The following is a 16291-nucleotide window of genomic DNA, read 5'->3' on the forward strand; positions in this document are numbered from 1 at the left end:
CTTTCCTCTTTCAATATTTTTGCTCCATTTTCATAGATTTCTGCAGGGAAAAACTCTTGTTTTATTCATATTTTCGCTAGATTCCAAGGCATTGTACAAAACAAATAGCGTATATTCTTATTCATGCAATGGTGCAAGATTTTGCATTTGGTGAAAGGAAGAGATGCTCTATTCAACTTGGCTAACGCCTCGTTGAATAGAGCATCTTTCTTTCACCTCATTCGAAATCTCACACCATTGCACTAATGCCTATTCGCTATTTGTATACTATGTAGGAGTGTGCAACCACTATGAACTATATGACCAATGTGGTGATGCCTTTTAACTGCAAACAATTTAAAAATGAGTTAAATTAAACTCAAACCTTTGTGAAACATCCCCCAGATGCATTTTTTTTCTCTGTCGTTCAATAGTTGTTGTTTTTTGCTCTCTGGTGCAATGTACGCCATGAATAATTAATCTCTTATTCATAATCTACTTAACCTCTCACATTTCATTCCTATTCTGTTTATCTAGAGGGTAGCACCTGTGATACAAGGCGATATCTCAATAGTTTTCTTTCCTCGGCTTGTCTGCCGCTGATTCACATGCCGCACTTGCCATCTATAATTCATGTGCGGAGACAAACACCGCCAGCTAGAGACCGGCGTTATTTATTCATCACCGTGGGCGGCTAGCCCTCTCTTGCCGGCACGAGATGTGCGAATGCGGATGCAGCACCTCCCACCACCAGCGGCATGCAGGGAGAGAGATATGGGGGAAATGAGGGGTGTGCATGATGCCCCCCCCCCCCCCCCGGAAGAGACAAAAGTGTGAATTCCTAGCCTCCTTCTAGTGGCTTGCAAAGGAAATATATACACATAATTAAAGCTATACAGTAAAATCAGGAATTATAAATGGCAACTCCCCTCAGAGTAAAAGATTGTTTGGTTTAACCATGGTCATAGGCCTATAAAGGCCCATGGTAGGAAGAGCAAGGCATATCACCAGGAATGAGAGGTAAGATTGGTGCCGACAAAGATGCATGACATTCCTCTCGCACTGCCAACAGCTTGTAAACATGCAAGCTCTACTCAAAAGAGATGGGTATAAGACACTGGGGACACTTGTTGGAATATAACACAGATGTGTGTAGCTGAGGCAACAGATTCAAAATATTTACCCCCTCCCCCTGTTATAGGAACTCCAAACATACCACTAAACCAGCATAGACACTGCAGTTATCATGTCCTTAGCAAACTATCTGTGACTTTTAAAAACATATCATCCATAGGGATGTTGAATTCTGTTTATAAAACTTCCAAGTCATTTTGGGCTTAGACTTGATAATACGACGATTGCCTGTTTGATCCAAGAAATAAATGAGAGAAAAATAATTGGACAAGGATATATAATCATTCTTAACACCTTTTTGGGCAGCGACTCCATTAATAAAATTGGTGGTTTTTCACCAGCAAGTACATTTTCTGCTCTTTTCTTGATTTCATGTACTATACTGAGATGAAAATCAAACACGAAATCAAGAAAAATCTTAGTGGGGTGATATTTTCCCCTTACCAGAAAAGGAGGAAAAATTGAATTATGCAGGATTTAAACTTGTCAAAGTACTGCTTGCCATGCAGCAACTCTACCATACGATTAACATAATTTCATGACATTCACATGTGCATTAGTGCTATCTTAATTTGCGTCATGTCACGTATAGAGATGAAAATCAAACATGAAGTACAAATTTCTCAGCGATATTCTACCCATAATTCAGTCTGATGTAGTTGAGTAATAGAATAAGGTGTGGTAATTATTCACACCGCATAGTCATCCAGCCATCTCACATTAAATCCCTGATTCATCAAGGCTAGAGACTCAAATTACATCCTCAAGTCTATAAACTGTCATACTGCCCCCTAGGGATCAAACTAAGAGAGGAGTATTTCAAGTATTACTATCAACACATACTCTGTGTTTATCAGTGTCTCTGATACATATGTTACGATTGGACTGTATAATTGATGAATATGAAATTTTGACATTTTGAGTTGGAATAAATGTTAAAGGAAACCAAAACCCAAGAAGAGAAGCAATCTTATTAGAAAGAGTAAAATGAGAGGAACAATTTACAACAAATTTTCCCTATTATCTTTAAATTGCATATTGCCTCATTCTGAGCATAACATATGTCATTGGAAAATATAAATCACACCACATATGTCAAGGTCAGGAGGAGATGATGTGAAATATGTAAAATTAAGGGGAAAATCTGCAAATATGAGTACAAAACAAATGGAGGGTTGTCCACAAAATCAGCCATTTTGAAGCATGTTTGCCAATTTTAGGATCCCATAGAAAGTACAACAAGACTTTTCAAACTTTCATAACTCGCTTATTCTATAACTGATTTTGATGAAACTTGTTTTAAGCTGTTCCTCTCATTTTACTCTTTCCAATTAGATTGCTTCTCTTCTTGGGTTTTGGTTTCCTTTAGTATGTTTTCGCTCTACCATTTCTTGACCCTGCTGTATATAGAATTAAGAGTAACAGACTGTTTATAGAGAACGATGTACAAAAGTTGATGTTGATTCATTTTATAGAAAGACAGGAAGCTGATGATTTGAAGAAAAGAGAGAGAGAAAAAAGAAAAAACACAGAGAAAAATGGGGGAATTAGTATGTGAGGACTAACTACTTATAGCTTGAAAAAATATTTTGAAAATAGCCACTGATGAGTGAAACTTATACAACAAACTAAACAATAATATCGTGTGCTTGACATAAAGTCTGCATGGTATCGGGATATTGTGGTGCTAAAATAAATGACAGAATTTATGAATGCTAGACCCCGTCATGAACTTTATCATAATTTTGCTCAGAATGGGATTATGCACATTCATGAATTTGTGTATTATTTCATGCACGCTTCAGAAAAGAAACACAATTTGTGACTATTTTGTAGAAAAAGTTATGACATCCACCAGAATACAGATTCTGTCTCTATGAAAATATAAAATATTGAGAAAAGACGATGTTTAGAATACCCCCCCCCCCATGGGATTGTGATGGCATGAAATTGCAATCACAATCCATAGAAATTTCAATCATTTTCTTTAGATACAGAAAAATAATCCTACTTAGGAAACCACATTTTACAAGTTGTGGCATATTTGAGAAATCAGGAAATTAGCACCACCATGGAATATCAAAGGTAAAATATGGTAGCTGAAGCAAACAATTATTTCATGAGAAAGTCTTGAAAATCAAGGTTAATTGTCACCACATCATATATCTACATCTGGTACAATGTAAACTTATCTTTGTGAAATCATGAGATCTTAGCTCAAAACCGATAATTCTAATGATCACTAACACAGAAATGCATATTTAGGACAGTGTATTAATATTGCTTGGAAAAATACCCGACATTTGAAGGGATTTCTGTGTTTATATTGTTTATTTCTCAGCAATTACGCATTTTCTTCCGGAGTCACTTGGCACATATTTTTTTATTGGATTTCGTTCAACTAATTTTGAGATTGTCACTACTAGTATTTATCTTTAGACTATCATGACTCAACAACTGAACTCACTAACTTATTTAAATTATTAAAAAATTTGAACTCATCTTCACTAACCTTAGATTTATTGCTTTTGTGAGTTTTTCTAGATTTGATGGTAATTTTAGGTGGTTCTCAAGTAAAAGTAAAATTTTGTCTGAAGGAGAGCAGCAATAGACATTCTACTTTGATCGATGAACAGGCTTAGTCCTACATCGTTGGAGTAAACTAAACTAAACTCAAAGTAGAATACCCCCTTCACTGCCTCATTCCATACAGTGGGCAAGCTAATTCTTTAGCTCAGCTGTTGATAGTCTTGAATGCTGCCCTCTTTAGTTAAATGTCATCACATGTTTGCTGTCATCTCACTTGCTCAATGTCTGTAGAAACAGTTTTTTGAAAACTGTCCTCTGTTGATCAAAGTGTGCCATTTACCACTTCTATCTGCAGTAGATATGAATCAACTCCAAAAAAATACAAGTTGGTTATACTGCCCTCTTTAGGTCACACTTGGCAATGTGATTGAATTCCTCTCTGCAAGATATTCCCATTCCCATATTCAACATTTAATCATTGAGAATGACGGTATGTTATGATATTCAATTTCAAGAGACTATGGGGGTGTTCCAAGGAAATATTTGCAATCAATTGCAAATATTCTGTTGCAATTTTACAACTGATAGATCAAATTTAATTGTTGCAAATGAGATCACACTTAATATTTTAAGAAGCATATTAGAAATCAATCACAGATTTGCAATTAATTGCAGGACATATGATTAATTTAGGGACCAAAAATAGACTTGCGATTGATCGCAAGTATCTTGCAACACCCCATAAAAGTTGGTTATAAGCATTCTTTAGACAATGTGACCAAATACTTCTCTGTGGGGGTATTTCTCATACTAAAGCTCAAAAAAATATTTCCTGTAAGTGAGCCTAACAAGAGGTTATTGTATTTAATTTCACAAGAATTCAAGTGGTTATACAACCCCCTCTTTAGGTTATATCCAGCAAGGTGACCAGACAAGATCAACAAGATTACCGAAGGTGAAGACATGACCTTTGAAAGAGACTCCTGAGTAATATTTGATGATATTGAGAGAACAGTATCATATTCAATAAGGTGTTCTATTATTTTACTCAATTGCCAGGTTGCTCTGTTGTGCTGAAATCATTTAATCGTCATCGTCCCTAGTATATTCTGTCTTTACAGCACCTCCCTGATCGGTTCCATGACATTTGCTCTGGCGACAATTGCTCCAATGGAAAATCTGCACATTAAGCCAAGCATAAAACCTCACCTCCAAAACTAAATAAACCCTAATCCTTATCTTTAGATTATTCTGAACCAAAAACTCTATTAAAATCCTAACTCTAACCCCACGCCCTCTGACATATTAAGACCGGAGTAAATGTTGCAGGAGCAAATGTCGTATCACCTCATGATCATCACAATAAAGTTTTTTTCAAGCCTCATAGGCCTAGTAGTGAGCTACTTTATAATACATTGATATTAAGCATCACTGTTGCTAATCATAATCATTGTGATATCATCATCATCTCATCATCATCATCACATCATCATTTTTATCATCATATGATCATCAACCTCATCATTATCACCATCAAATCACTTCTATCGCCACGAACCACAAACAGATGAACATCCTAATGATCACCACTCTCACCATAATTATGATTGCTATTACTTAATATATCAATTTCACCATCCTCATTTTCAGCACAATCATTATCAGCGTAATCATTATCCGAATAATCATTATCACAACCAAAAAACATACAGGGAATATTGTTCTGGACGGTCTGTATACATGACACAAAAAAGGTAGCAAGGTTGCTATTAGAGTATTCGCAAAACGTCAGGTATCATGCTCCATTTCCCTCCATGCTTGACCAACCAACTCTCCCTTGGCTTTCCTAGACCTTCCTTGGCCTCCCTCGCCTCACCAACCACCCATGATCAACTAACCTGGGTCACTCTGTTGCCGACGACTTGCGTTGCATCTCTGACCGGCTTGAGGATCTTCTTGGTGACCGCCGAGGAGGAACTGGAGTCATCTCGATTGTCTTCTTTAAGGCCACTATCTAAGGGATGCTCGTCCAAGCTCCGGAGGCTGTGGGTTGATACGTCTTTGCGCAGCTGCCGGTACCTCGCCAGATCGGAGTCCGACGCTGCCGAGGGAAGGTTCTTTGCAAAGTTTCCTGTTGGAGTGAGAAAACAGCAGCCCTAATTTCAAATTCATTCCATTGTCTCTCATGGAATTCCTCCATGTCAACTGAATAGATGTTACATCCTTGTGTTCTGATATGTAGGCCTTCTGATTAGGCATGTCTGTAATTTGTTCCACACATAATTACTATATTGTTAGATATATTCTATTATATGTTTGTAAAATGGGTTATTGAGGTATATGACCCTAATTGGTTAATTTTGTTGTTTTGTGCCGCCATTGAGCACCTAAACAAAAAGCCTGACTGGGTTTTCTTTTTTAGCTGGAATTGCTCTTGGCACGTTTTTCAAATTCATTCCAATATCTATAGAAAGAAACAGTCCCTTCAACTTCATTCAACATAAGGAACTTAAAAGAGTGCAAAAGTTTAATTCTATCTAGTTAATACAACTATGTTTTCAACAAGAAGCCTTAAAAAGCCTCTTTGAAATTAAGTAGAGAGAAATTTTGACCGATATGGCCTAATGATCACACACTCATTTTTAATAAAAAAAGATCACACCAATTCACAAATGCTTGAGTCAACACCATCCATCCAAGGCCTGAATGCAGCAAGGACAGAGAGGGCAGCCCCTTCCCCCAAAAATAAATGTCCATATGCAAAATGATAATGAATTTAAAAAAAAATTAATTAATAAATGAGAAAATAAATATATAAACAAATGAATGAACAAAGGAATGAATGAAGATGAATGAATGAAGATGAATGAATGAATGAACAATCAATCAATCAATACATATAAATAACTTAATAACTAATAAAATAAATAAACAAATAAATAAATGAAGGAATTAATAAATAAATACACAAAAAATTCCCTCAATAGAACTTGATAGTTCTTTCCCTTAATTACAAATATATATGTTTACAAACGGTTTACCAAATCCCCCTCCCTCCCCAAACAAAAAGATGTCTGTATATGGTCTTGCATTGACCTACATCTAATATTCTGACTGGTCAGTGTTTCTACTGAAGAACTGACCATGCATGGATGAGTGGTCAGTTTTCTCAAGCAGAAAATATTTGTTTTCCTCCTGCCCCAAGAGGGACAGCATCTTATTTGACACCTAATATGTGACCTATATTAGTAGTGTGCACAGTCATCCGATCCAGTAAGGCTGTATTCACACTAACATTGGAGCCATTCTTCCCATGTTCACACTTGTATCTGACCCCCTTTTGTGTATGTAATTTTGCAATAAGCTAATTGAAGCTGTATTCATACTTATATATCCTCAAATCATAAAAATAGTAGATAAATGGCTTTAAACAGAGTCTGATACAAAACTATCTTAACAACTATGACATAAGCATCATGTAATTTTAGGCGAATTTGGATGTTTTATTTTATCTATTTTTCAAAATTATATACAACCAAACTGTTGCTAAGCTAGCACCATGAGTATATTTGAATGGTGTGTGCACTCTTTGAAGCCATATGTTTATTACTACTATTGCTATTTAACATTAAATTATACATAAAAGTATATTATGTGGTAAAACATTATTGAAACAGCATATTTCTAATGTCCCAGAGCTAGGTTACAAGTCTTAGAATAAGTATGTCAATATGAAGTTTCAATATAAAGTACTATCAGATTCTGTTTGAGAGGCAAAAAGGTTATTGACGAATATGTATCTTTATGCATAGATGAGTTACATAACTACTATATAATTCATTGCACTTAATCCCTTTTTTGTGCATGAATTTACAAACATTTTTTATTCTGCAAACTTTGAACTATTGCACATGTCCTTGTGAACATCAGAGCAAACCTACCTTGCCCAGAATACAACCTTCTTTTTATATTACTTTCTAATCAGCTAAAACTCCACTTCAAATTTGAGGTTCGTGATGCCTCACTAATTGTGGCGTCCATGGCTTTTGCCACCTATTCATGCAGGAGGGCGCCAAACAGGATACAATGACAACCATAGCGGAGGCATTGGAACATGACGTCTCATTAGCAAACAAGGCTGCTTGCTTTGATATGTATGGAAATTCGCCACGAGATGATGTGAAAACTAACAAATGAGGGTTCTAGGTATGAAAATGTCTACTCTTAAAGGCCAAATATTTTCCATCTCTTAAAAAATGGTGAAATATATGCATTACTAATTCACAGATACAAATAGGTAACTGAAGCATTATAATTTAAGAAGTTTTGAGATGGCGCAATTGACTCTAAAAAGGTCCACTTTATTACTATCAATCTACCAGGGCTTTGTGAATGTTTGAGAATTTAAGAATATTTAGAGAAGAAAATAAGTTTAATAAAGGGATGCTCCGGGCTAAAAATATTTGTATCAAAATAAAGTAAGATTCACAGAGCAAAATGCTGAGAATTACATCAAATTCTGATGACAAATAGCGAAGTTTTGGAATTTCAAAGTTTAGCAATGTATTGAGAAAACAGTTATATGCACATCGTCATGAATATTCATTAGATGGGCTAATGATGATGTCACATCCCCACTTTCCCTTTTCTTATGTTATTACATGAAATCATAATTGTTTCATTTTATCATACATGTGTGAATGATATGTCTCCCTTGTAATGAAATAAATTGCAGGAATGAATATGTAATGCACTTAAGCAGACTGTCTGTTGTTATTCCAATATTTTGGTTCTTGAAGGAAAAAATTTGAATAAACCTAATTTCATATAATAAAATACAAAAGAACAAGTGAGGATATGACATCATGAGTTTGCTCATTGAATATTCATGAAGTCATGCCTAGAACTGTTTCACCGGAATAACGCAAATTTTTAACATGCCATAACTTTGTTATTCCTTGTCCGATTTTGATCCAATTTTCAGTGTTTTGTTTGATTTTTCTTAATCTGTTCAAATCATATTATTTTCAACCTGGAGTACCCCTTCCCTTCCTCGATTTCATCTTGTGAAATTGTGGTGTCAATCCTTTAATCTCTCACAATAAAATCAAACCAAGCTTATGGATCGTAGACTACAGTGTATTTCTTTTCTGGCTACCCTACCTCCTTCACTTTTTATTTATATATAAATACATGTATCTTTCTCTTTACCTCTAACTCTCCTTTCCCTTTTTTGTTGTATCTATCTCTCTTCTCTCTCGGTTCTTTGTAACCTCTCATTTCTTTTTCAAGAACTTTGATGTCACCATAATCAGATTTCAGTTCCATTTACTTTCTGCGACTGAGTTAGGAAAGTTTGTTCACCTTGAAGTTGCCATTATCCTCTGCATTGCCCCTTTTTCTCACCCTCTCTCTCTCTCTCCCTCTCTTCTGTCTCTCTTTGCCTCCCATGTCCAATGCCATCCTACCGAGTCAATATGGATGCAACGTTTGCATTTTTCATGCAATTTCAATGATTGGTCACGCCTTGCGGCAAGTTGAAGCTTGGTTAAACACCAATGCCAATGGACAAATGACATTTTATTCGTATTCCATCTCGGACAACCATATAGTTACATTAGCATAGAGATTGTTTTTTTTCCCATCCCCCTCATTAATGATATTAGTTTTTCATAAAATCTGTTAACCCCTCTAAAACTAAAGCAGAAATCTTGTGTATGAATTCAGATTTGAATTCTTTTTTGGGTGACATGGAATATATATTGTACAGATTCCATGTTTCAATAATGAAATATAATAACTTGATTACATTATTTTTGGCATGCTAGTCAATTTGATATATAGCCAACCTTCAGTACGTAAAGTGCATGAAGGTTAGGAAATTAATTTATTGTATAGATGTGGGATCATTGTTGCAGACAAGGAAATAGTCAGACATAAAACTGGCAAAAACTTTCTGCCTTAAGTGGGCTTTGCTTTGTATCCATTATTCTCATTATTACAATTCTTTTATAAAACTTAAGGTTTAGTTCAGTTGCCTAGAATATTCATTAAACGACAATAATGATGATGAAAATGATGATGAAGACAATAATGATTATGACAATGATGTTGATGATGGTAATAATGCAATCTATTGATCATTTATCATTTACATATCTTGCAGCTCATCCCAGTGCACCAGAATTTGAAGGTATAATATACCTATCACACTTACTACACCTGGGTTGAGTGCATCAAAATATCAATAAATTCACTGCTGAGGAGAAATCAAATTTTCATCTCAGGTGATGGTTTGTGCATGCTACACTACACAAGTCACAAAGGCGAATTCATTGAAATTTGACTGTCAATTTCAGGACTTCCAAGACTTCTTTAAAAAGTATAATTGATGCAATAATGAACTTAGTATGCAGATATGCATGGCCGGCGGCTGCGGCGACACTTGCAATTGCTAATGCGATGTTTTCAAATCAGCAGTGAATTTAAAACGCATGAAGAAATAGGTACAGGTTTTAAATCATCAATTTTGAGACTGATGTACCATGGAAAAGAGGTAAACTTTTAGATTATTGCTTGAGTACATCTTAAAGATACCTGGCGAGTTAATTTTTTGCATCAATAACACTTTTAAAAAAATCTTACAATTCGTGGATCAACGGTCAACCTGATGATTTGTGTAGTGCAGCACGCACGAACCATCCCCTAAGTTACTTATAACTCTGACCAAATCTTACCTAGTTAGGGGTTGCGCATCTTTTCTTTGTGCCGCATTTCAAGGAATACACTATATATTTTTATCATATATCAATGTACTACACCTGGGTTGAGTGCAGCAAAATTGCTAAAAGAAAATCTGTTTCTGTTTCTGTTTGTGGTAACTCCCGTAGGAACTCGGCAGGACAGCATTTTGCTGGTAAACGCCAAGCTGGTATATAACCAATTACCTTGGAAACATTTTACGTCTAGGTTAATCAGTCATAGTGGCTGACGTAATAGACGACAGATATCACTCTTGGGCCTTTCTATCAAAGTAAAGACAATGGCAGAGTTGGGATTCGAACTCACAACCTTGCGATTATGAGTCCAATGCTCTAACCACTGGACCACACTACCCTTCAACTCATCAATCTGACCAGATCTTACATAGGTCACTTACGTAGGAGTTGCGCATCTTTTCTTTGTACCGCATTTCAAGGAATACACTATATATTTCTATCATATATCAATGTACTACACTTGAGTTGAGTGCAGCAAAATTGCTGAAGGAAAATCAACTCATCAATCTGACCTGATCTTACGTAGGTCACTTTGGTAGGAGTTGCGCATCTTTTCTTTGTGCAGCATTTCAAGGAATACACTACATATTTCTATCATATATCAATGTACTACACTTGAGTTGAGTGCAGCAAAATGAAATTCTTGCTGAAGGAAAATCAACGTATTAATCTGACCAGATCTTACCAAGGTCACTTAGGTAGGAGTTGCGCATCTTTCTCGCTGTGATGCTGTCTGTGGTCTCTAAGGACGACGCCCGTCGGATGCTGACACCACTCCGAGCCGTCTGATTGGACCACGTCTTGACCAGTGGGGTGTGTCTTGGGAAGGTGTTGTGAACTGTCAGGCTCGTCTCGTGTTCGTTTGCGTCACGTAATGAGCCTTCTCTGTAATATTAGAAAGAGTAAAGTAAATATTGTTAATTTTGTAAGATTACACTTAAAGGTTTTTTATTCGTTTTCCACCCTTTTTCTTTTTCCTTTGTCCCTTTCTGGTTACCATTACTTTGTATTTTGCACCCCATGAAGAGTGTGATGAGGCACATGCGCCTCCCCCAGAAGCCACAGTAGTGTCATACCGGGGGGGGGGGGGGTCTCACATACACAGCTGTACAAAATCCGAAATTCCTGTGGGAATTACGTACCCACTTCCCCCCCCCCCCCCATTGCTGTTCACCCTAAATACAGCAATCCACTCTCTATGATATGGATGCTACAAACTTAACTTTGTGATTGATTGGGCTCGTCTTAAAACTGAGTTTACATGCTCAAAAAACAAATCACCCTGCCTATTCCTTGTACAAAAAATACTATGCTTTATCTTAATTTCATTTGATAATTGGAATGCGTGTATACAAAAGGAATTTTACATCCTACTGGCAGAATATCACACCTATGGATATGACCTACAACCAAACTTTTTTTCCAGAATAGAACCTAATTTCAAAAAGTTGATCATTGTGTAACAGTTACAGCATCATCAAATCGATGTGTTAAATATTACCCCTAGCACATTGTAGGATAAATTTTCTTTGCATTATTCATAGTTTCTTCAATACATACATCACAACCTCAAAGGGGCTACTCTATTATATTTCTACTTTACTTGTTGAAATAACAAATTAATCTTTAATGTACTTTACATAAAATTTCTTTCTTCTCTAAATTCTTTATTAAACCAATCCACTCATTCAAAAGAGATTGACTTTCATCTCAAGGAGAGTCAAGTGGATCAATGCATTAATATGCCAATTTTCTTTGCCTTCACTTCACTTTGTCATGTTTATAGATTTTGGAATGGGATTGGATTTTATCCATCAGGGAGATGGGGTGAAAACATTGAATAAACTTTTCTATAGAAATTTGAACATCTCGTGCACACTCAAACACTAATAAAACACAAATTTCCCTATAAAATACTTTATCACTTTGGGTAGGTATGAATATGCGAGTTTGTCAAGCCATTTTAATGCCTGAATATGCTTTCATAGTTATTTTTTCCTGGTCGGACCAGAGTGCATAAACCTTTTGATTTCTTTCCGGTTTCACAAAATGTGTTATATACCTATGAGGAAGAGAATCCGTGCTTTGCTTGCAACAAAGTTCCCCACCACCCCCAGAAAACGAATCCGAATGCACCGACTTCGTTGACTGGGTCGACGACGTAGGCAAGTCGTTGTTGGAGGGGACTTCCTTCAGACTCAGCAACGGCATGGAGCTCTCGAGTTCGGTGGTCGTCGATGTCGACCCTGCTCCCTGGCTGAGCCCATTGACGGCGCCCTCTTGGCTGCCCTTCTCGCTCCTTTCTCCATCTGCCTCTGGCGGGGCTGACTGGTTGGGGTTGTCCCGCTGGCGGTAGATCTGTGGAAGCTTCAGCCGGAATGTCCGATGGTTGTCTGCAAGAAAGTGGCGTGACAAAACGAAAACAAAAGAGGAGAATCAGTATCAACCCTAATGTGATCCTGGGACCGGTAACACAAAGGTTAGCAATTAATCCCTAAATTTGAAAGAACAATTCCGATTGGTTCCTAGTCAGTCTACTGAGCAATATGTGCATGCAACAATGGTTATGATAGGCCATTTCATTCAGTGATTAATCACTAACCATTGTGTGCCAGGGGGCAGAACTTTGGTGTTTTACACACCTACTATTAAAGTAACGTTTCAAAACAGGATTTTAAAAAAAAGTATTCTGATTAACCACTACGGCCTAATAAATTCTGTAATTAGACAATGGGTTCTAATCTGAAGATGTAAAGTATTTATATGAGCTCTGTGATCATAATTTGAGGTCAAGGCTTCTGAGATCCTTCATACCTCCAAGACCTCAGTTAAGAAAAGCCCTTTCCATTTATTAAAAAAACCCATAATAATAATAATAATAATAATAGCCAATTTTTATAAAGCGCTTTTCCCTGAATGGCTCAAAGCGCGTTACAGCATATTATTACCCCGGTCATTGGATTAATTTCAATCCCGCACGAAAAGTGCACAATATCCACTCCCTGGGGAGCATTCCTTGCATTCATCGCAGCCTCATTATGGCGCTGGCAAAATCAAACATACAATATCTTTCGCATCCTACCGGGTACCCATTTAGCACCTGGGTCGAGAGTGGCAAAGTGTGGATTAACGCCTTGCCAAAGGACGCTAGACCGCGGTGGGATTCGAACACCCGACCCTCTGTTTACAAGGCGAGAGTCAGAACCACTACACCACGGCTCTTCCATGCTAGTATTCTGAAAACTACTTTATCTTTTATATCATTTCAATTGTCAGTGCTCAGAAGTCAGGTGCGCAATTGGCTTTAAAATGGAAAATTTATGATTCATGTTCCTGTCCATGCTCTCGAATTTGTGCACTTTAAACTATCACAAGGACACTTTTTGCAATTACAATAATGAACAATAGCCAAAGATGAAATAATTTTCAGAATACCAGCCCATACCTCCAATTCTTTCTCACAGAGAAAATGGAATGTTTCTGCCACTTGAAATACTCACCTGTTAATATATACAAGGTTTCACCTTAGTATTTAAAAAAAAAATCTTAATATTAAGATTTCATTAAAATTCATCTTTGACCCCAAATACATACCTGGATGCATAGTTCCTTATTTCAATTTGGGGCTGTTTCATAAAGCAGCTTCTAAAGTTATGCACAATCTTACGACTGACTGAAGTATGGCAAGCCAAATGCGAGCCTGAATTGCATCGGCTAAAGGTAGAGTGAGTACATGTATATGATGTAGCTGATAATGGTTATATATTGTTGAAATATATTTTCAAGGTTAAGTAATTTAGTCTTACTATAAATTTAATTGCTTGAAATATAGTAATAATTCATTGATAACAAGTTTAAAAAATTCCATTAATTTGTAAGATTATTCATAACTTTAGGAACAGCTTTTACATGAATCACCCGAAAGGGTTAGGTTTTGTGTCATGTATTTCATATAATCACTACAGTACAATGGGATAATATTTACTGATGCTAAACCTACTACTATTTATAGACCTACTACTACTTCTCCTACTATTACTACTACTACTACTACTACTACTACTACTACTACTACTACTACTACTACTTCTACTACTACTACTACTACTACTTCTACTACCATTACTACTACTTCCACTACTACTGTGTTATCTGTACAAACTTAAAAAGTATAAATACTACGCGAAATGATTTCAACACTCTTAATGTATTATGTTTTATAACTAAGGTTAAACTTTTAAAATATGATAAATACATCACACACAATATATATTGAGGTCTCATCACTTTCCATGATGTATTTTCATCATGTTTTTTATAATTCAAAGTGCTTCTCTGCTTACTTGTAATTAATCATTGTTCTTCCACTTTGGAAATGATTGACAATTTTTTAAAATTATTTTTCATCAAATCAAATAATTCAGTTATATCTTAAGACTTTTTAAAGTCTAATGCCATTGAGGCGCAAGCTCTACTTAAGTCAATTAAATATCTTAGGGGAAAATTTAATCGTGACTATAAACAGTAAAAGGGAAAGAAATTATCAAGAAATGCAGTAATAATGTAAATGCTCCATGAAATTAGAGATCAACATTTTCTGCACTTATCTAATGATAATCTAATAATTTAATGAAGAATGTCATGAAATAAAATAAAATAAAACCAATAGTCTGTCTACGTGTCTATACTAATGGAAAATAAGAGGAAGAATATATAATACGCTTGGTTATATGGTATACTATATATATGCTTCAATATATCATATGGGGTAGCAAAGGGAATAATCATCAAATATTGTATTCACATATAAGAAATTAATTACAGGAAAATGCATGGATATAGTATGCTTGATCCATATTTTAAAGCACAATGCTCTCAAAAGCAAGCGTATAAGTGTAACTTTGCAAGATACAAGTATATTGAATATACGTGTTAATCTATTAGAAACAAGTATACTGTTGGCGGTACATTATGCAAGTCTTTTAGTATATTAAAATAACGTAGGTATATCAAATTTTATATTAATTGTATAAAATTAGTTGCAGAAAATGGATTTTGACAGGATTCTATGAAAGCTGCATTTATTTATAATTCAATATATGTCAGACATTCATTGAGAACTTTTTAATGAATTGGAGAGAATAGATCCAATAAAAGCCACTGTATAAAGGGCAGAATATTTGTCTCACGCACTAGAATGCAGCTGTAAACAATACACAAAAAGGAATAAATAAACCCCTTTTCTGCTTTTACATATCAACGATTATTTTTTCTGAATCATTTTGAGCCATTTTCTGTCAAAATTCATTTTTGATGAACTAACTTGCAGTTGATTAAATTTTCAGCATTGATTTTTACTTTTGTTATTCAAATTAACTTTTAGTGGGGTGGACTTTCCCTTTAAGGGACATTGCAGAGTAGAACAATTTAAGTGAGTTTTTTTAGTTAGCACTGAGGAGAGAGCAAATTCTATACAATTTAGATTGCTCTAAGTTTAGGGATTAAACATATTTTGGGGCACAACTGGGTTATTTTCGAATTTTACAGCATGAAAACTAGTAGCTTGGAATAAGATATCGCATTGGCAATACTATGCAAAAAGCAGTGAGGGGTCATTTTTTTAAATAGAATACATTTTTGTGCTAGTACATGTACAGGTAAAAATACAAAGGATATATTTCAGAACCTTCAACACACATTAAAAATATCACACGCACATGAATATCACTGACTAGGGCTTAAACATATACAAAGTGTTTTGAATCAAAGTTGGTATTGGAGAAAAGCTCAAATTAAAAAAAATGTTTATTAAAAATAATCCTACGTAATAGCATTTCCTTTCATATTAGATGCCTATGTTATACAATCTG

General features: G+C 35.6%; 1 protein-coding gene across 1 annotated transcript in view; it reads right to left on the bottom strand.

The window, feature by feature from the left end:
• Window positions 1-5498: 5498 nt before the first annotated feature.
• Window positions 5499-16291, bottom strand: part of LOC129274297 (uncharacterized) — a 33532-nt gene continuing 22739 nt past the window's right edge. Inside the window, exons 5-7 of the mRNA XM_054911133.2 lie at window positions 12484-12814; window positions 11107-11306; window positions 5499-5773 (exon numbers count right to left, since the gene is read on the bottom strand). Of these exons, the coding sequence (XP_054767108.2) occupies window positions 5532-5773; window positions 11107-11306; window positions 12484-12814 (773 nt within the window). The 3' untranslated portion in view covers window positions 5499-5531. The remainder of the gene's footprint in view (window positions 5774-11106; window positions 11307-12483; window positions 12815-16291) is intronic.

Source organism: Lytechinus pictus, chromosome 13, assembly GCF_037042905.1.
Source record: "Lytechinus pictus isolate F3 Inbred chromosome 13, Lp3.0, whole genome shotgun sequence".
Lineage (NCBI taxonomy): Eukaryota > Metazoa > Echinodermata > Echinoidea > Temnopleuroida > Toxopneustidae > Lytechinus > Lytechinus pictus.